Source organism: Schistocerca nitens, chromosome 11, assembly GCF_023898315.1.
Source record: "Schistocerca nitens isolate TAMUIC-IGC-003100 chromosome 11, iqSchNite1.1, whole genome shotgun sequence".
NCBI lineage: Eukaryota > Metazoa > Arthropoda > Insecta > Orthoptera > Acrididae > Schistocerca > Schistocerca nitens.
The window spans coordinates 212,643,367-212,663,931 of record NC_064624.1 but is presented as its reverse complement, the minus strand read 5'-3'; the positions used below and the strand labels follow the sequence as shown (position 1 = coordinate 212,663,931).

The following is a 20,565-nucleotide window of genomic DNA, read 5'->3' as shown; positions in this document are numbered from 1 at the left end:
TACAGGGATTAGTGAACACACAGTCGTAGCGAGGCTCAATTCCTTGAACAAAGAAATTCACCAAAACTAAACGCGAAATATATCTATTTATAAAAGCAACTAAAAATTCGGTTGACGTCTTTGTAATAGACAGTCTCCAATCCTTCCAAACTATGTAAGTGGAGACCATATGTGGCTTAAGTTCAAAGAAATAGTATCAACAGCACTCGAGATATTCACATCAAATAAATTAATAAGAGATGGAACTGATCCCCCATGGTACACAAAACACGACAGAAAGCTGCTGCAGGAGCACCGAAAGAGGCACGTATAGTTTAGACGAACGCAAAATCTCCAAGATTTGCGATATTTGGTGCGGATTTCAATGCGAGATGCATTTAATAGTTTCCACAACGAATCTCTCTCTAGAAATGTGGCGGAAAATCCAAAGAGATTCTGGTCCTATGTTACGTAAACCAGCGGAAAGGCTCAGCAAGCGATGAGGAAGAGGAGGGGGAGGGGGAGACAAGGGACCCAGCAGTTCGGAGCAGGTGAAATCGCGGCAAATGTGCGGCGTGGCAGATGTCCGGACACCGCCGTTGCCCGGAATATAAAATTATCTGAGTGTCTTGTATCGTTATTGGAGTTTTGAGTTTTTTTGGAATTTTGTGGTAAGGTCTTATGGGACTAAACTGCTGAGATCATCTTTCCCTAAGCGCACACACTACTTAATCTAACTTAAAGAGGTAGAAGCATCGAGAGTACCTCTCACCCGTGCATACCCACGGTATCTTATACGGTAAATCAGTTACCGGAATAATTTGTGCCGTATCTTAATCCTACTATTTAAATCTTGTAACGGAAAATAAACGTTTTGTAGACATTTTGACAAAATTTGGTAGGAGAATAGCACATTCCGCCACAATTTGGGGAAAAATATGAAACGAAAGTACGATCATGTGCCGCATCAAACAAAATACTCGGAGACAGTACTTTAGGGCTCCACAGTGGTTTTTTATATTTTTTAAAAATTTTTACCAGATCTGCAAATGCTATAAACATGTGTCTGACGTTCTGCAAACGGTCTCAAGTCGTAGGGTGAGTATTGCCACGCATGTTCCTGCATTTCTGTCAACTCCAAACATCTTTCCCAACATCGATTTCTGCCAGTTTTCCCATTCCTCGGTAGATAATTCGTACTAGTATTTTGCAACTGTGACTTGTTAAACTAGCTGTTTGTCAGCAAGCAGCTGCTGTCTTTGGAGCTGGAACTCTTGTGGCTCCCCCACGAACCACGACTCGCGTGCCTCTACGACATCGGTGGAGGGCCAGCCAAGTGTGTGCTCCCTGAGGAACTGCAGGGGTAACAGTCCGGGTGACTGATTGATCCGGCTTTGTGGACACAAACTAACACTGCCTTGACGTACTGAAAGCGAAGTGGCACTACAGCCTTAATTTCTCCCAAGGAGCATGCAGCTCTGCTGCATAGTTAGATGAAGATGGCATCACTCAGGTAAAATATTCCACAGGTACACTGATCCTAAGGAGTAGGTAGTCTCCAGGGGAAACAAATCTGCCATTCGACAGATCAAAGTGTGGAACGATCAGATCCCTTAATTGTGCAGGTATGTTAGAAAATAAAAAAAAGGGAAATGGATAGGCTGAAGTTCGATACGATGGTGATTACACATTTTTTATAAAACTGAATAAGGAATAGTATTGTTGAGTTTATATGCGACTTTCTTTTTTTATTTATGGGAGTGATTCGTGGGTAGTGAGGTTTCAGTTCTATAATACAGTACTGACAGACAAATAGAGCAACTGTAACAATCATAGTGACAGTGTGGTAACAACTTACAAAAATAATTCCCTCTCAACTGCGTTTCACAGGTGCGTGTTAGGATTCATTTCTGGGTTTTCTCCAGTGGTGAAACTGTGGCGAAGCTGTTCTGTGGGAAATCCGGAACACCTGCCTCCTCCAGGACCACAGCGTCGTGTGCACGGGGGAGTGGTAGGGGAATCCGTCTACGGGGTACTGTCTTCTTTTATTCTTCGATCCTAACATATGTCTCTGTGTTTCCTTTTCTTACTTCTCCCACAGGAGTACGAAATCGATCCCCGTCTGTCGTACGCAAAGTTCCTATTGCAGCATCCATCTTCTTTACTGTCCATCTAATTGAAGTTACAACAGCACGATTGCACTGGAGAGTATTTCACTCGCGACAACAACAACAGAATGTCAGAATTTTATGGAGCGTCAACCACGTGACTCGTTAGTCGTGCCACATGTTGTAGGGGAGGAGAGTTCGTGGAGGACAAACAGGGCTACGGAAGTTGATGGTGTGCTAACACGGGTAGCAGAGCGAGAGGTGATATGCTGAGGAGTCAACTAGCTAACTAGGTGGTGTGTTTGCAAGAAGTACGTTATGCAGGACAGGAGTCACCGAGCGAGGTGGCGCAGTGGTCAGCACACTGGACTCGCATTCGGGAGGACGACGGTTCGATCCCACGTCCGGCCGTCCCGATTTAGGTTTTCCGTGATTACCCTAAACGCTCCAGGCAAATGCCGGGATAGTTCCTTCGAAAGGGCACGGCCGACTTCCTTCCCCGTCCTTCCCTAATCTGATACGGCTGTTGACCTTGCAGTGAGCCGGCCGCTGTGGTCGAGCGGTTGTAGGCGCTTCAGTCTGGAACCGCGCAACCACTAAAGTCACAGGTTCGAATCCTGCCTCCGGCGAGGATGTGTGTGATGTCCTTAGGTTAGTTAGGTTTAAGTAGTTCTAAGTTCTAGGGGACTGATGACCTCCAAAGTCCCCTAGTGCTCAGAGCCATTTGAACCCTGCTGTCTGGTCTCCTCTCCCAAACAACCCAACCCAACAGGAGTCAGAACGTATGTTCTCGATGAAGGATTTTATACAGAACAGGAGATGATTAGCTAACATTTTCCTATGTTAGAATGAAGTACATTGAATGCACTCAGATATTGTAGATCTGAGAGAGTGAAAGACAAGAAAATATGTATAAATAAGCAGAAGGAGAATGCATTGGGGTGAGAACTCTGTGTACGTGGTGGTGTTATACGCAGTATAAACAGGAGTAAAAAGTAAGAAAGAGGTTAAAATGCAGAGGTAGAGAGTAATCGGGTAAAGTCGGTGTAAAATGATGGTAGAGAAACGTCTTATTTAATAAAGATAGTAGAAAAGGTCTAGTAACTGTGTATACTGGGGAAGTTAAGATGGGGCATAGCCAAAATCACAAAATATGAGTGGAAGAAGAAAAGGATAAATCAAACAATGGAAAATCCAGGGTGGAAAAAATGACAGTATTATAAAAAGGACAGACTGCTGTAGGGTGAGTAGCAATCTATTCTTTTCATAATACTGTCAGAAGAAAAGGACAAGCAGGTCTGTAGGAGGAATGGCGTATGCCTCGGTCAGGTAAGTCCCCGGGAGAAATGAGCTGTACTGATGTTTGGCGATAGGAGAGGCGTCAGGCTGGGCGGAGCCACGGAAGGGTCGGCCTGTGCATCGGTGACGTCACCGGGGGAATGACGTGTACCGTGTTTTTTGTGTGTGAAGGGACCACATCTATACTGGTAGAGAGGTTTGCCACAGTATCTGCCCTCAGAACAAGAGTAAGCACAATTAATACAGAAGTATGAAGTTGTATAGTGACTGACAGTCACAATATGGAACTTTTCTCCAAATTAGTTACAAAATTTAATAGACTTACCTTATAGCTGAAACAAAGGATAGTTTTGGACACAGTTACCTGATTTGGAACGGAGATGTTTCCCAAAAGTTGACAAGAACACTTACCAAGATTTCACCCTACAGATCATATAGTAGACTTATACCTGACAGCCAATTCCTCAAGTAACAACAGTGTAATAAAGTGTTGGAAAGTACGTTCAAACTCACATATACACGCACAAACTTATTTCAAATAAAATAAAAATGTAATTCTCAAATAATAGATAAAGGAAAAGAAATGTACGTGGTGTACTAAATTAAAATCGATAGAACAGCTAATAGCGTACGTACAGAAACCACGAGAAAGAGTTTTAACATTTTGTTTAAATTTAAATCTTGTTAAGACTGAAACTAAATAAATGGTTTATCCTTTTCTTAAAATGGTTAAAACTGACAGGTCAATACTAAAGATAGTGTTGATAACTATAAATGGATGGGACTATAAAAGACTTGTGCCCTGTTATTGACTGTGGAATATTTTCTCCTTAACAAAGGTCAATAAGCACTAAGTAATTGTGTATTTTACAGTTTCATATTATGAGAATTCACATGTAACGAGCAAAGACTTGTGCCGACAGCTTTCCTTCAAAGGGGGTGTCTGCAGTGTCCCCCACGAACCGTGGGCCTCGCTGTCGCAAGGGAGGCTTGCGTACCCCAGCGGAACAGATAGCCGTGCCGTAGGTGCGACCACAACGGAGGGGTATCTGTTGAGAACGTGTGGTCCCTGACGGGAGGCAGCAGCCTTTTCAGTAGTTGCAGCGGCAACGGCCTGCACGATTGACTGCTCTGGCCTCGTAACATCGACCAAAATGGCCTCGCCGTGTCGGTAGTGCGAACAGCTGAAAGCGAGGGGAAACTACGGCCGTAATTTTTCCTGAAGTCGTGCAGCTCTACTGTACGGTTAAACAATGATAGCACCTCCTTTGGTAAAATATTCCGGAGGTAAAATAGTCTCCCATTTGGGTGGGAACATTGTTATCGGTGTAACAGAACTGCCGTTCTGCAGATCAGAGCGTGGAATGTCAGATCCCTTAATCGGGCAGATGGGTTAGAAAATTTAAGAAATGAAATGGATAGGCTAATGTTAGATATAATGGGAACTGGTGGAGGTTGGTGGCAGGAGGAACAGGGCTTCTCGTCAGGGTTATAAATGCAAAGCCAGATAAGGCTACTCCAGGAGTGGGTTTAATAATGAATAAAAAAATAGGAACACGGATAAGCTACTATGAACAGCATAGTGAATGCATTATTGTAGCCAAGAAAGACATGAAGCGCACACCCACCACAGAAGAGCAAGTTTATATGCCAACTAGCTCTGCAGATGAGGAGGAGATTGAGGAAATACATGGTGGGATGAAAGAAATTATTCACATGGGTATGGGAGACGAAAATTTGATAGTCCTGGGAGACTGGAATTTGATACTAGCAAAAGGAGGAGAAGGAAAAGTAGTGGGTGAATATGGAAGGGGGAAACGAATGAAGAGGAATCTGTCTGGTAGAATTTTGCACAGAGCATAATTTAATCATAGCTAACACTTGGTTTGAGAATCATGAAAGAAAGTTGTATATGTGGAAGAGACTTCGAGACACTGGAAGGTTTCAGATTGATTATATAACGGTAAGACAGAGATTTCGCGGAACCGGGTTTTAAATCGTAAGACATTTACAGGCACAGATGTGGACTCTGACTACAATTTATAGATAATAAACTGCACATTAAAACTGAAAGAAGTAGAGGTTGTAGAGAGTTTCACAGCAAGCATTATGCAACAATTGACAAGAACAGAGGCAAGGAATACAGTAGAAGAAGAATCAGTAGGTATGAGAGATGAAATAGTGAAGGCAGCAGATGGTCAAGTAGGTAAAATGACAAGGGCTAGTTTCTACTAGCAGAAGAGGTAATTTAGTCAATGAACGGAGGAAATATAAAAATGCAATAAATGGACAAAAGGGAATACAAGCGTCTAAAAAATGAGATCGACAGGAAGTGCAAAATGGCTAAGCAGGGATGGCTAGAGGACAAATGTAAGGATGTAGAGGCTTATCTCACTAGGGGTAACATAGATACTGCCTACAGGAAAATTAAAGAGACCTTTGGAGAAAAGAGAGCCACTTGTATGAATATCAAGAGCTCAGATGGAAACCCAGTTCTAAGCAAAGAAGGGAAAGCAGAAAGGTGGAAGGAGTATATAGAGGGTCTATACAGGGGCGATGTTCTTGAGGACAATATTATGGAAATGGAAGAGAATGCAGATGAAGATGAAATGGGAGATATGATACTGCGTGAAGAGTTTGACAGAGCACTGAAAGACCTGAGTTGAAACAAGGCCCTGGGAGTAGACAACATTCCATTGGAACTACTGACAGCCTTGGGAGATCCAGTCCTGACAAAACTCTACCATCTGGTGAGCAAGATGTGTGAGACAGGGGAAATACCCTCGGACTTCAAGAAGAATATAATTATTGCAATGCCAAAGAAAGCAGGTGTTGACAGATGTGAAAATTACCGAACTATCAGTTTAATAAGCCACAGCTACAAAATACTAACACGAATTCTTTACAGATGAATGGAAATACTGGTAGAAGCTGACCTCAGGGAAGATCATTTTAGATTCTGTAGAAATATTGCAACATGTGAGGCAATACTGACCTTACGACTTATCTTAGAAGAAAGATTAAGGAAAGGCAAACCTACGTTTCTAGCATTTGTAGACTTAGAGAAAGCTTTTGACAATGTTGACTGGAATACTCTCTTTCAAATTCTGAAGGTGGCAGCGGTAAAATGTAGGGAGAAAAAGACTATTTACAATTTGTACAGAAACCAGATGGCAGTTATAAGAGTCGAGGGACACGAAATGGAAGCAGTGGTTGGGAAGGGAGTGAGACAGGGTTGTAGTCTCTCCCCGATGTTATTGAGTCTGTATAGCAAGCAGTAAAGGAAACAAAAGAAAAATTCGGAGTAGGTATTAAAATCCATGGAGAAGAAATAAAAAGTTTGAGGTTCGCCGATGACATTGTAATTCTGTCAGAGACAGCAAAGGACTTGGAGGAGCATTTGAACGGAATGGACAGTGTCTTGAAAGGAGGGTATAAGATGAACATCAACAAAAGCAAAACGATGACAATGGAATGTAGTCGAATTAAGTCGGGTGATGCTGAGGGAATTAGATTAGGAAATGAGAAGCTTAAAGTAGTAAAGGAATTTTGCTATTTGGGGAGCAAAATAAGTGATAATGGTCGAAGTAGAGAGGATATAAAATGTGGACTTGGCAATGGCAAGGAAAGCGTTTCTGAAGAAGAGAAATTTGTTAACATCGAGTATAGATTTAAGTGTCAGGAAGTCGTTTTTGAAAGTATTTGTATGGAGTGTAGCCATGTATGGAAGTGAAATATGGACGATAAATACTTTGGACAAGAAGAGAATAGAAGCTTTCGAAATGTGGGGCTACAGAAGAATGCTGAAGATTAGATGGGTAGATCACATAACTAATGAGGCGGTATTGAATAGAACTGGAGATAAGTGAAATTTGTGGCACAACTTGACTAGAAGAAGGGATCGATTGGTAGGACACATTCTGAAGGATTAAGGGATCACCAGTTTAGTACTGGAGGGAAGGTTGGAGGGTGAAGATCATAGAGGGAGACCAAGAGATGAATACAGCAAGCAGATTCAGAAGGCTGTAGGTTGAAGTAGTTACTTGGAGATGAAGAGACTTGCACAGGATAGAATAGCATGGAGAGCTGCATCAAAGCAGTCTTCGAACTGAAGAAGAAGAAGACGACGACGACAACATCAACGACAACGACGACGACGACAACAACATCTGTAGTGTCACATGCCATTTAGGCAATCGACAATTCTTACTCCCTATTTATGACGAGGAAAGATGATTCTGACAAAATATAAAAGTAGTGTTAGGTAGGGAAAAAGTTGTGAAGTACATACTGTGCACAATTTTCTTTCACAGTCGTGCAGAGGTGAAAGAGAGGTGTGCGGTTCGGGGAATCGGCAAGACGCGACGGCGTACGAATGTCTCCACCTGTTGTGTGCGGGGCCTTTTACTTTCGAAATCTCGGTTTGGCGGTGTCTCGACTGTGGAGAAGAAGATACCGAGAACGTAAAAAAGTAATGAACAAAGAATGCTCTAAAATGCAATGTCACTTCTTGTCAAGGATTTGAGGGAGATGTTGTATTTAATTTATATTCTATCTGCTCCAGTGATGGAATGTTGACATCATTTTGTAATTAGAGTAGATATCGTTTTTCCTCCCACCAATAACAGCTGCAAAGGAGAAGAGTTGAAGTCTTTCCAGGGCAAAGCACGATTCTACGCAGATACAGCTTTGCAGGACCTTCACATAAAGAAGACAATTAACAGTGGCCGAGTTACATTAAAGGTACATTAACACGATATGTCGGGTGACAGATCAAGTGCGAGTGTTCTGCCTCGGCTCGAAACTCGTAAGAACAGGGTGAAAAAAATTTCACCACTCACCATTCAGCCTACTGTGATCCACCGTGTCACACACACTGTGAGGTGTCTCACAGCAGAGTTCGTGGGCAAAGTGACTCCTGAGGTGTCCCACGTGCAATGCGAGAATTTCCGCCACCACCAGACCTGGAGGTAGCAGCCGGAAGACAGCCGGCCGTGGCGAAAAGTGTCTTCAGCCGTTCGCGAACTGCGGTCGGCTCCTCCTGCATCGGCACGCAGCGTGCACCCGTCCGCCTCAATTGGCTACGTAGCTGCCTACTCAGAAGAAATGAAAAATGCATTACAGGTTGCACGAATTTGCACTTACAGTTAAAAACGTGAGCTCTAATCACTTAAATAGAAAAACACCCACGAAATTTAAGAAACATACTACGAGGAAAACACGGGAAAAGCTAAGTACGTAACTTGCCACTCTGAAGATATGTATCAGGTGACACCTGGGGCCTGACTAATTGGAATACTAAACGAACAGATACTTGTTCTAGGAACGAGAGTACGCGTTAGTGAAGAAATGCCTAACCGATGACGTGTCCCGCAGCTGAGGAGGTGAGAGCTACACACTTTTGATACTGTTTTACTTGTCTAAGTCTTCTAGTGTCGCCGGTTTACAGTACTGTCGGAATTGTGTTCGTGGGTCGTCCGGCACGTACCCTTTGCGCGAGGTGGTCGGCACAAAACTCGGAATGCGAAAGGTCGTACAACTTTGACGGTACCCGAACTGTAGTTACGAGTGTCGAAAGAACGTGACGAAAAGAAGTCGGTAATTGAGACGAGGCTGTTATCTGTACTCCAATGTTAATGACTGTACCAGTTGTGATAAACCTTTTGCATTTCTTTTACGTTTTCGTCTTCTTTAAAAGCAAAGAGAAAAGATGAAGCGCTAGCCCATCGTAGAGCCTATGCCTACCATCAGGTATGTTTGATTTTCAGTTGTTAAAAAACAGAGGAGATTTTTTTTTGTACCAGTATGAGGAAGGAAGAATCGCGTTCAGCTAGTGAACGAGTGAGAAGCACGCCATTTTTAGCGAGTAATTGGAGACCGCCATTTTGGGGTCGCTACGAATAAGTGAAACGTGGACGATAAATAGTTTGGACAAGAAGAGAATAGAAGCTTTCGAAATGTGGTGCTACAGAAAAATGCTGAAGATTAGATGGGTAGATCACATAACTAATGAGGAAGTATTGAATAGGATTGGGGAGAAGAGAAGTTTGTGGCACAACTTGACCAGAAGAAGGGATCGGTTGGTAGGACATGTTCTGAAGCATCAAAGGATCACCAATTTAGTATTGGAGGGCAGCGTGGAGGGTAAAAATCGTAGAGGGAGACCAAGAGATGAATACACTAAGCAGATTCAGAAGGATGTAGATTGCAGTAGGTACTGGGAGATGAAGAAGCTTGCACAGGATAGAGTAGCATGGAGAGCTGCATCAAACCAGTCTCAGGACTGAAGACCACAACAACAACAACACGAATAAGTGAGGAGTATGTTTTTCATATGTGCACCGTTTAGAAAATACAGTAGTGTTTTATTAACAGAAAGGTCGTGTGAGTTGTTATTTCAAATAGTACGATAATTACAAGAACTGAAGCCCACATGCGTACTTTAATTACGAAGATCCGATAAGCTCAATGGGAACACGGTCAAGACTTCAAAGGTGAACACGGCGACCAAACGTAGCATTATAAAGAAGGGTAAGCACAAATCTACAGCGGAGAAAGAAACTACTTCGCCCTGCAAAATAATATGAACTAATACGAACTTATTTCCGGGCATAGTTCAGCTTATTGTGCTTGTCATTCGTGCCAAAAAATTAATCTCATTAATTCAATACATTTTAAAAAGCCACACATTTCAACATTTTATTATCATCTATTCCATTATTTTATTATACAGTGAATGGTACAGTAGTAGTACAGGAAAGTGAAGGCGGACTCGGGAAGGAAACTAATGTTCCAGGAGAAATAATAGACGAGACTTTGCGAATGGCGTTGTAAGTCTGACAGTGTGATGCTCCCACACTTACTAAGTGAGTCTGCGATACTACTGCTCTACGGATCCTCCCTGTGCTCTTCATCAATCGTACCTGGTAACAAACCTACCCTGTCGAGCAGTACACACGCGACTTTGTGAAAATCTGAGGAGACAATCTTACGTGAAATGAGGATAATAGTATCACACGTATTGCAATGTTACTTAGTAGGTAGCACTCCGTCTTCAGGCCACGAGTGGCCCAGCGGGACCGTTCGACCGCCGTGTCATCCTCACTCAGAGGGAGATGGGGATAGGAGGGCGTGGGGTCAGCACACCGCTCTCCCGGTCCTTATGATGGTTTTCTTTGACCGGAGCCGCTACTGTTCGGTCGAGTAGCTCCTCGATTGGCATCACGAGGCTGAGTGCACCCCGAAAAATGGCAACAGCGTATGGCGGATGTTACTTATTATGTGATAAAAATGTGTAAGAAGAAGAACTTATTTGTCAGAAAAACACAACTGTGATTTTATAAAACAAATGCAACATAACCACTGAATAGTCAGAGAATCATTACTGGAAAAGAAAAAGTTAAGGTTTACAATCCTTTTCTGTTACCCTTTTTCCGAGATAATCTATTCTTTTGTCGTAACGAATGTGTGAGCTGTACAAACCTCTTGATTTACGTGAGAAAATGAAACAATATTTTATGTAAACTGATTGATCACTGCACATCAAATCAAGTAGTTCTAAACCGAGAAGACTTAAAAACATTAATGCCCGATTTGCCTCCATTACGGCTAGCATCGGAATAACTACTTAAATGAGTGCTGACACAATAGAGATTACAGGGATCACAAGAAACTAAAAAACTTAATTTTCCAATATTTACGACACTGGACTGTGTGAGTATGTCAACTGTGAGATCGTCAACAACCTTCTTTGCTTTGTAAAGATGGTTAACGACCTCATCAGACATAAAATAAATATTTCTGCAATTCAGGATAAAATTTTATTTTTATAAAGCTTCCCAAATAGTTCACCTTGTGCCAAATTGAACAGGATCATCACATTCTTTCTTCTAGTAGCTCAATGATAGTAAATTGTCAACAGAGTTTCTTACAGATCCTCTCTGTTAATGCAGAGTTTGACTCGATCCACGTGCCCGGAGGTTGCCTCCTGCGATGGAATCTGTGTAGCACGGTGAATGAACGGCTACTGTGCCCGGTGAGCTCACAGTAACAGTCCCCGTCAAATATTAACCTCATTTATATTCAGAATGGAACATCTCAGTGGCACTTAGTCATCTGCCACATTGGGTATCCTGCTGATTATATTAAAAATTAAAGGTGGGACACTTATTCTTACATTTAGACATTATAAAGTATGGTACATAAGTAGTTCCTTTCCCCATTTTTACGTGTTAGAAGGTTTGAAACAAATGAATCAATAAATAAAGTAATTTGTGCAAAACTAAAATTTGCATGTGGCTGAGTAAGTCTGAAATTCATCACTTGCCAATTTTATTCTGCTTTACACTTTAATGCTGCATTCATCCCTTGTCTATCTAGTTGGCTTTTTTAAATTTTATTTTTTGTGTCTGTGTGTGTAAAATATTTTTATTTAACGTAATGGCCTGTACAATATTATTCATTCACATACAGTGCCCTGTAAATTCAGTCACAAAAGGCAACCTTCGGTGATACCAGATGGGCCAAGTTGTGCATTAAAAGGCCAATACAGTCTTTGCAAGCTACTTCTGTAACATACACTAACAATAAATTATGACTAGTGCAAATCCACTTCCTCCTCTTCTTCCTGAAGGATTTCTGCTTATGCAGGTCTTCAACAGAGCCTCTTCCATTCTTTTTTCTCCCAGTCTTTCATTCACCATTTCCTCCATTGTAATTCCCTTCAGTTCAAATCTTTCTCCAGATGGTCTCCCCATCTTGTTCTCAGTCTTTCGTCTGCCTCAAAGGTCTTCTTATGCCTCTTTTTTGTGCCATTATTTAATGTGGCCAAATCATTTCAGTCTATTTCTCTCCATAGTTTCTTTTACAGGATTGATACAAAATGCACTCCATATCATTTTGTTCCTTATCCTGTTCCTTCTCGTCTTACCCGGGATCCCCCGTAGATAGTGCACCTCTGTCACTCGTATTCTGCTCAGATCTTTGTCAGAGTCTGAGATTCTGATTTCTAGATTGAAAGTGGTAGATAATACAACTTGTGTGTCACAATGTTTGCTTTCGCAGGTATTTTCCAATCTCATGTCCGATATACAATAATAAAACTCTGAACAATTTTCTATCCTCTCCAAAATTTCACCCTTGATGTTTCCTTCCTAGATCTACTTAATTTTTCCCTTAGAACTTACTTCCTCAATTTTTCCCACTGATTTTCACTACCTCACTTTCTTTCAAGCTTATTTCCATGTCTGCTTCTTCAGTTATCCTCTGGCACATATTTCTCTTTTTTTTTTTTTTCATTTCTGCTCATTGAGTAAACTGCATCTTTGACCATCAGCTGCTTTTATTTTAAACCCAAATCTCAACTGGTTTCAGTCATGGACCATCTTCAAGGAGAAGGGTTAAAATGATTTAAGCCACCACATTACATTTGTTATTACATAAATAATTCGTAGAGCATGCCACGAATATCTATATGACAGGAATTTTAGAAGCAAACATACGAAGTGTATACATTGTCTATGTGCACTAAACATTACAGTCACGTGGAATTTACAGTCCTGAGTCCAAATATTCTCATAAATTGTAGGTGGTGCGGTTAATGAACCAGTTTCTCACTTTACTTTCGGTATGTGGGGACTTTCAATTTCTTGTCCAATGGTCTGCTAGTAACTTCCTCAAGACACTGGCACCATCCATTATGAACTTTTTCCTGGTGGCAACTTATAAATCATGTGTACAAGTAACTTGCATACTTGTAGACCACTTATGTTGGCCCAGAATGCAAACAGTTGATTGCACAATATTAACCATCTGTCAGAACATGTGAATTAATTTCAATTTGTAACTTTCCAGTTTTTTAAGTTTTACAATATCTGATCCTGACTTGCAACAATTAAGGTATATCTGTTGTGTCTATAACTTTTTTTTGTTTGACATTCTGGCATAGCCTATTCATGTTGGACTGTCAGTGTTTAGTGCAAATAATGATTTTAGACCACTTTGAGGTCAATGGTAAATGAAAACTGATGCATCACAAAAGGCTAGACATTGCAATTATTTCCGAACGCCTTTCCTTACCACAGTCAATGTTAAACATCTGTAGTTCGGATAAAAGTTTTAGTGACTGGTAGAGGTTGAACCCGAGCCACATATTGTGATGATTACAACGTATTTAGTTTCTGTATAGTAGGTGGAAACAATATCTGTGAATTTCTCAGTGAAATGTGGACTCCAAGCAGTATAGTGATGTAGTCGTTAATATATAAAAGCTACTTCTTTTTTGCTAATGTCCAAAAAAGTAATCAAGGATGGTATAATAAAGTATTTTTATTGAGCAAATGATTTTGTTCAAAAATGAAACTGATGAATGGCACAATAACAAACCCAGAATGGAAAGAAGAAAAAAAACCTAACTGATGTTCTGCAACATTTCAGAACTAAGTTACCAAATTGACACCTTTTTCAACATACTTTAGATATCATGTGAAGAATACATAAATGACTGCTCAAAATTAGCTGCTAACTAGTTGCAACACACATTACCTCCATAATTACTCGAAGAGATGCAGCAACCGGCCTCTTGGGTAGCTTTGTTTTATACAAAGACACATTCTGGCCATTCACACATCAACTGAAATAGTACCAGCATAGAATTCCTACTGATTGCACTTTGAATGCTTTGTTCTATAATAATTAACGGTTCCTTTTTCACACTTTATGTGCGTAGCACAAGAAAGGTGGTTATAATTCTAACTTCCCCGATCACAAATATGAGCCAATTCAAAGAGAAGGAACAGATTCCAATCATTTATATCTTCCAAATTACAAAAGGTAGCACCATTGACTTCAGCATCCCTGCACAGACAACAGTTTAAAATTTGAACAGCTCAGGCAGACTTTCCAATCATGGCTGTTGCTTTCTTCTTCACGGAGAAAACTGACAGGACTAACCTACCTAGACGAGCTTATTCCCTCGACACGGTTATTCCCTCAACTTTAAGATGATTCAGATGACTTCATATTCGTGCAAGATGGCACCCAGCCTAGTTTCTCTGTGCATGTCCGACGTTATCACAATGACACCATTCCAGGAGCAATAGGAGCAGCAGCAGCAGCAGCAGCAGCAGCAGCAGCTCAACTTTGTCACTGGTGGCCTCCCACGTCTCCAGACCTCACACCTTGTACCTTTTATCTGTCGGTTACATAAAGGATTGCTTCTTTACCCCCGGTCTACCAAATGCTACTGTCACGAGCACGTACCTGTAACGACTGTGAAACTGAGTCGGCACGGAGGTATTGGATATCCACGATTGTCAGTGTGTACCTATTGAAAACTCAAAAGTTCTGCTTTTTGGCGAGTGGTCTCCTTTAATCCTAAAGTATTTACATTCTACGAGAACTTTCCGCAACATTCGTCACATTATGTGGAAGTCAGACGCTCGTCTGCTCTACAGCAGGACAGGCAGCAATCTGTGACATCTGATGACAGATTAAAACACCGGTGCAACCGTACGTGTTTCGCAGTGGTACACACAGTCGAACGTGTGGCCCACAGCGGACTATCTCTTCGCATTCCCGTACAGACCCGACGGTACTGTCAGTTACTGTCACGACGGGCACAGGGTTGTCGCAATTAGATTGTGAATCGGCAAAAATGTGTCACTCGCTCGGGTGAACGACTTATCACGCGTCAGATCGACGCGTGATATATCTAAAATATATTGTCATTTAGAGCTAATAGCAGAAATTGCATCGAACACTGTGCCAGATAATTCTTAGGCTATTGTCGACAGGCACTGGCGAAAAGCAAGCAGTTTAAAATGCTTACTTGTGCAAGTTATATCACTGCATTGCAGAGGTGTGGAAGTCAGACTGTATATAACATGTTATGTGATACTATTGATGTCTACATCCGACACTTCTATTGCAACATGTCCACATACACCGTCATCTGTGTGACCGGCTAGTCAAAACGTGCAGCGCTCCACCAATGTGGGCAACTGGTGGCAGTACTGTGCTGTGGGGAACACTCACCCGGTATTCCTTGTGACAGCTCCAACTACACCATCGTTCCAGAGGACCACCTGCATCCTATCCCATTTTATGTCTTTGCCGAGGGTAACTGCATCTTTCAAGCGAGACAACTGCCGTGTAGCACAGTCAGAATTGTGCCGGTATTTTGATGTCTAGGCCGCCAAATTCTTCCGATCCGAGCACGTCGGGGACACTATGGGGTGTGAGCTCCGGACCCACGAACTGCCGGCCTGTAATTCGTGGGAACTGTACGACGTGTGCACCGACATCCGGTGGCGTACGCTCTGGAAATCTATCGAGGACTAGCCGAATGTGTGTCGTGCGGGATGCCTGCTGGATTGCACTCCAAAGGTGGATCAGTTCCGCATTATGCAGGGAGTCAAAATGTTTTGGTTCACTGATGTATTTATTCCTGAATGAAATTTGTTACAAAAATATACATTTTTTTTTAAACTAGAACACCCCAGTCCCCAGAATCAACACTAAACAAGAATAATCTTCACAGAGATCGAAACTCACTAACTTTGGTCTGGAGAGGTGTCCACTATTCAGGAACACACATTTTCCCAAGTTGCCTGCAGCCATACAAAGTTTACCACGAGTGAAGTTCAGTTTAAGAGCAGCCTTAAGAATTGATTGGTGACCAATTGGTGGAGCGCTGCACGTTTTGACTAGCCGGTCACACAGATGACGGTGTATGTGGACATGTTGCAATAGAAGTGTCGGATGTAGACATCAATAGTATCACATAACATGTTATATACAGTCTGACTTCCACACCTCTGCAATGCAGTGATATAACCTGCACAAGTAAGCATTTTAAACTGCTTCCTTTTCGCCAGTGCCTGTCGACAATAGCCTAAGAATTATCTGGCACAGTGTTTGATGCAAGTTCTGCTATTAGCTCTAAATGACAATATATTTTAGATTTTTTTTTATTTACCCCACAGCCACAAAGGCCATTTCACTTTGAACCTGCAGAAGGAACCCCATTAAGTAACTTACCTTGTACATACGTACTGTGTATCCCAGGAATGCGAGGCGAGTGCACAACTTGTCAGTGAGCCGAGGATTAATTTACACTCAAAAGTACTCTTTTCCTTTTACACATAAATATGGTTCACAGATTGGGCACAGAATATAAGCTGACATACATTTTTTTTGGGGGGGGAGGGGGGGGGGGCGAGGAAGTATTAAAGAAATTTGTAATTTAAACTTAACATTAAACACTTTTGTATTATTTTCTTAATGCACACCTGGCACATGAAGAGCAGATCTAAATAATTAGATTTGTTTTCTTAATCCTTCTACAAATTAAGTTTAAACAGAGGATTTTTTTTTAGTTTATATCACATCTACATTCATATTCAGCAAGCTACCAAAGTATGTGGCTGAAGGTACGTATTACAACACTGCCATCCTCCCCCTTTTCCCTGTTCCGTACACGAGTAGTGTCTGGGAAGAACTGTCAATCAACCTACATACAAGATCAATTTTCTCGTTGTGCTTATTATATGCATGACATTTATAAAAGCTTTGTGCTGCCCGACTCCTCTTCAAATATTTGCTCCCAAAATTTAACACCCCTCTGCCTGCCTCAGTAGTATGTCTAGCACCTCTGTAATTCTCTCACACATACTAATTGATTCTGTGACAAAACTTGTCACACTGCACTTTTTATGAGTGTTGCAATTAACTGTGAAGCAGCAATACGGCCTGACGAGTAGTAAGCTGCGAGGTTCCGCTCGCTGCTGTCGAGTCGCCCCGTGCCCTACCCCTACACGAGGCATTCCCCCCCCCCCCCCCCCCCCCACAGGGAATTTGCCACCAGACTCATCTGTCACACTCAGAGGCCTTGTCAAGTGAGTGTACGTTCTGCAGGTAATTTAAATCACACACTGACCTGTGACTTGAGTTATTTCCTGTATACTGACCACTATGACATTTTATACATCCTTTCTAAATAACAATAATTGTCTGCTGTATGAAGTTTCAGATCCATATCTTAAATATTGTCCAAGACATTTAAAACACAAACACACACACACACACACACACACACACACACACACACACACACACACACACACACACACTAAAACCTACATATTTCACCTTCCCATCAAAAGGAACATCCAACAAAAATTCATAAAAAGTGGCTAAAAATAAATACTTCATTACCAAACATCCAATCTTTTCTTCATAACAGTCAAAATTCTGTAATGTTTCAGTTTCTCAACAGTAATTACTATCATCAGTTATTTAATTTGTTATGCTGCAGAGCGAGTGAGGGAGTGAACACAGCACGTACGTTACCTGCCGGTCTCCAAATTTCTTTGCGATTATGTACGAGTGTGTGCATTATCTCGTGTAACGTAGCATCGAGTGTCGTACGTGGTTCGGATACTTAATGCAAAGCAGTCAGTTTTTAGATTCTACAAACATTCTTTAATTCTCTCATTAAGACAACAAAACACGGGATTACTGATTATTTTCCATTTTTGTATTCAGAAAATACGAAGCGTGTAGAATGATTAACGTACATTCGGAGTTGGGGGATCAGTCACCGAGGGAAACTGCAATGCTCCGTGTGAGAAGCCGTACAGCAGTTACGGTGAGGTTCCCCTGGCACATCCTCGGTATCGTGGCAAATGTAAGGAATGAGAAGTACATCCAATCTGAACGTGCCGAGACACTTATTACTCGCATCAGATTAGGCACTCGAGTTTCCGACAGGCACAATCTGCAATCTATGACGGACTGCCACTCTGTCCTACTTTATTATCAATTTGACGAACAGAGTACGCACACTGTCTAAACTTCTGAAAACAGTTTCAATTCAATAATTACGTCAGGGGCAAAAAATATTACAGAAATTGACAGGATCACGGCTACAGCAACAGTAAATTCCTGCTACAGCAGTAAACTGACAACAGTTTGGGTTGTACACTTCAATGCTGTGTAAGACTGGGTGAGAGGAAAGTAACTTTATTGATCAACTGTCACAATAGGAGCCCGAGGCCCCGCGAAACTCCGGTACACAGACTGCAGTACAACACGGGAGAGCAGAGCACAGTAGAGCCGCCTCAGTCCTCGTAGAAGCGCGGCAGCTCGCCGGCCAGCACCGTGTGCCGCTCCACGCCCGACTCTCCGATGGCCGCCAGCCGCACCACGCCGCCACTCGATCCGTCTCGCATCATGGCCAGTGTCAGGGCTGTGACGAAAGCAAAGCAAAATGCTGCAGGGGGACACAAACAGAATAAGTGACAAAAGCAAAAAAAATTTAGAATATCCTTATTTACTGAGCTATTTACTCTCCACTAACTTTGTTAATGACAATATTTTTGCAATAAAACCACTCTGAGAAAAAGAATAGTTTATTTCTAAGCCTACACTGCTATTACGGATTTTGAAAAAAGTTTTTTTTTATGGAGTTCGATTGAAATAAATTAGGGCAATAACTAATGACAGTGATTAAACACCGTTCCTGAGAAGAACAATCGACAGCTTATACTGTTAAACAAAAATGGTGATAAATACGGTATAGTGAAGGACAGATGAAAAAGTCAGTGAAGGAGTGAGACAGGCATGTTGTTCTTCACCTACTGGAAAACATTTATATTGACAATTTCTTTAAAAATTGTTGGTATCGTTATTGCTTGCAGCGGATAGATAAGTGATCCGAGTAACTAAATGTGAGCCCCAGTTAGGTGTATATCGGCAAATCTAAGTATGTAAGGAATACTATCAAACTTTGATTACATAATGCATAAATTATGAAATGACAAAGTAAATACCCAATACAGACCACAATTGTAATTAACAAAATAATTCAACAAGTGGCATTTTAAGTAACTGGTCTCCAGCAAAAGTTACAGTTATCGTACACCCCCAAAACTGCACAAACTTCGACCAATACGTGGAACAATAAAGAGAGCAGTCATGTGCAGAACATTCAAAGCTACGAAAGCGCAATTTTACTAGGCTCTGGAATGCCATCGCTATTGTACAGAAGAGAGAGCTGGAAATAAAAATAAAAATGACAGCAAGATACAAGCAGCAAAGATTTGGTGGTTGAGGAGAGTTGAGGGCTGCTCAAAAGAAATTAAATTATCCAGAATGAGGACGTAACAACCACTATTGAAGTAATGAAATACAGATACATATGCAAAAAATGTGGGTAAAATGCGGGGCAAAAGGTTACCCAACAAAATCCTGAACTACAACCCAAATAGGAGAGAGACCCTGAAACATAGCACGTTGGCACTATTCCGAATGCTGCTACACTATGCCTATTGAACACCTAACTATTTTTCCTTTATATTTCAACTGTCTGGCTAAACTTACTGTGTGTATATTGAGTGTTACTGAACTCTACTGCACGACTTCAAGAATGAATTCTTGATACAACAAGAACAAAAGAAGTCTAGTAAATGTGAGCTCTAAAATGCATACTTCAAGAGGTATGAAAACTACTGTGCTGCTGTGAAACATCTCTTCTACCAAAAGATGAGGAAGTACTCATAGCCCTTAAAGGTATGCTCTTTAGTAGTGGCCTTTTTCATTTTGGTCCATACTCTCAAAATATAGTAAGGCAAGTGCTTGCAGTGAATGAGGTTTGTTTCACAAAGAACTGCTCATATACTTAAGGTATGCATTTTTGAGTCCATGTTTACTACACTTTTTCTTCTTCCTGTTACACGAGGAATATGTTCCTGAAGTTTTGCCACAGTTTTGAAACACCCTGCATTACGTGCACTCTGTTGTTGTTGTTGTTGTGGTTGTGGTCTTCAGTCCTGAGACTGGTTTCATGCAGCTCTCCATGCTACTCTATCCTGTGCAAGCTTCTTCATCTCCCAGTACCTACTGCAACCTACATCCCTCTCAATCTGCTTAGTGTATTCATCTCTTGGTCTCCCTCTACGATTTTTACCCTCCACGCTGCCCTCCAATACTAAACTGGTGATCCCTTGATGCCTCAGAACATGTCCTACCAACCGATCCCGTCTTCTGGTCAAGTTGTGCCACAAACTTCTCCCCAATCCTTTTCAATACTTCCTCGTTAGTTATATGATCTACCCATCTAATCTTCAGCATTCTTCTGTAGCACCACATTTCGAAAGCTTCTATTCTCTTCTTGTCCAAA

At 41.6% G+C, this 20,565-nt stretch overlaps 2 protein-coding genes across 2 annotated transcripts in view; one reads left to right on the top strand and one right to left on the bottom strand.

Moving 5' to 3' along the window:
* Positions 1 to 20,565, top strand: part of LOC126212798 (oocyte zinc finger protein XlCOF6.1-like) — a 210,809-nt gene that overhangs the window by 50,378 nt on the left and 139,866 nt on the right. The gene's annotated exons all lie outside the window — the stretch shown is intronic.
* Positions 18,392 to 20,565, bottom strand: part of LOC126213283 (proteasome subunit beta type-6) — a 35,352-nt gene continuing 33,178 nt past the window's right edge. The window contains exon 5 of the mRNA XM_049940945.1: positions 18,392 to 18,633. Within this exon, the coding sequence (XP_049796902.1) occupies positions 18,506 to 18,633 (128 nt within the window). The 3' untranslated portion in view covers positions 18,392 to 18,505. The remainder of the gene's footprint in view (positions 18,634 to 20,565) is intronic.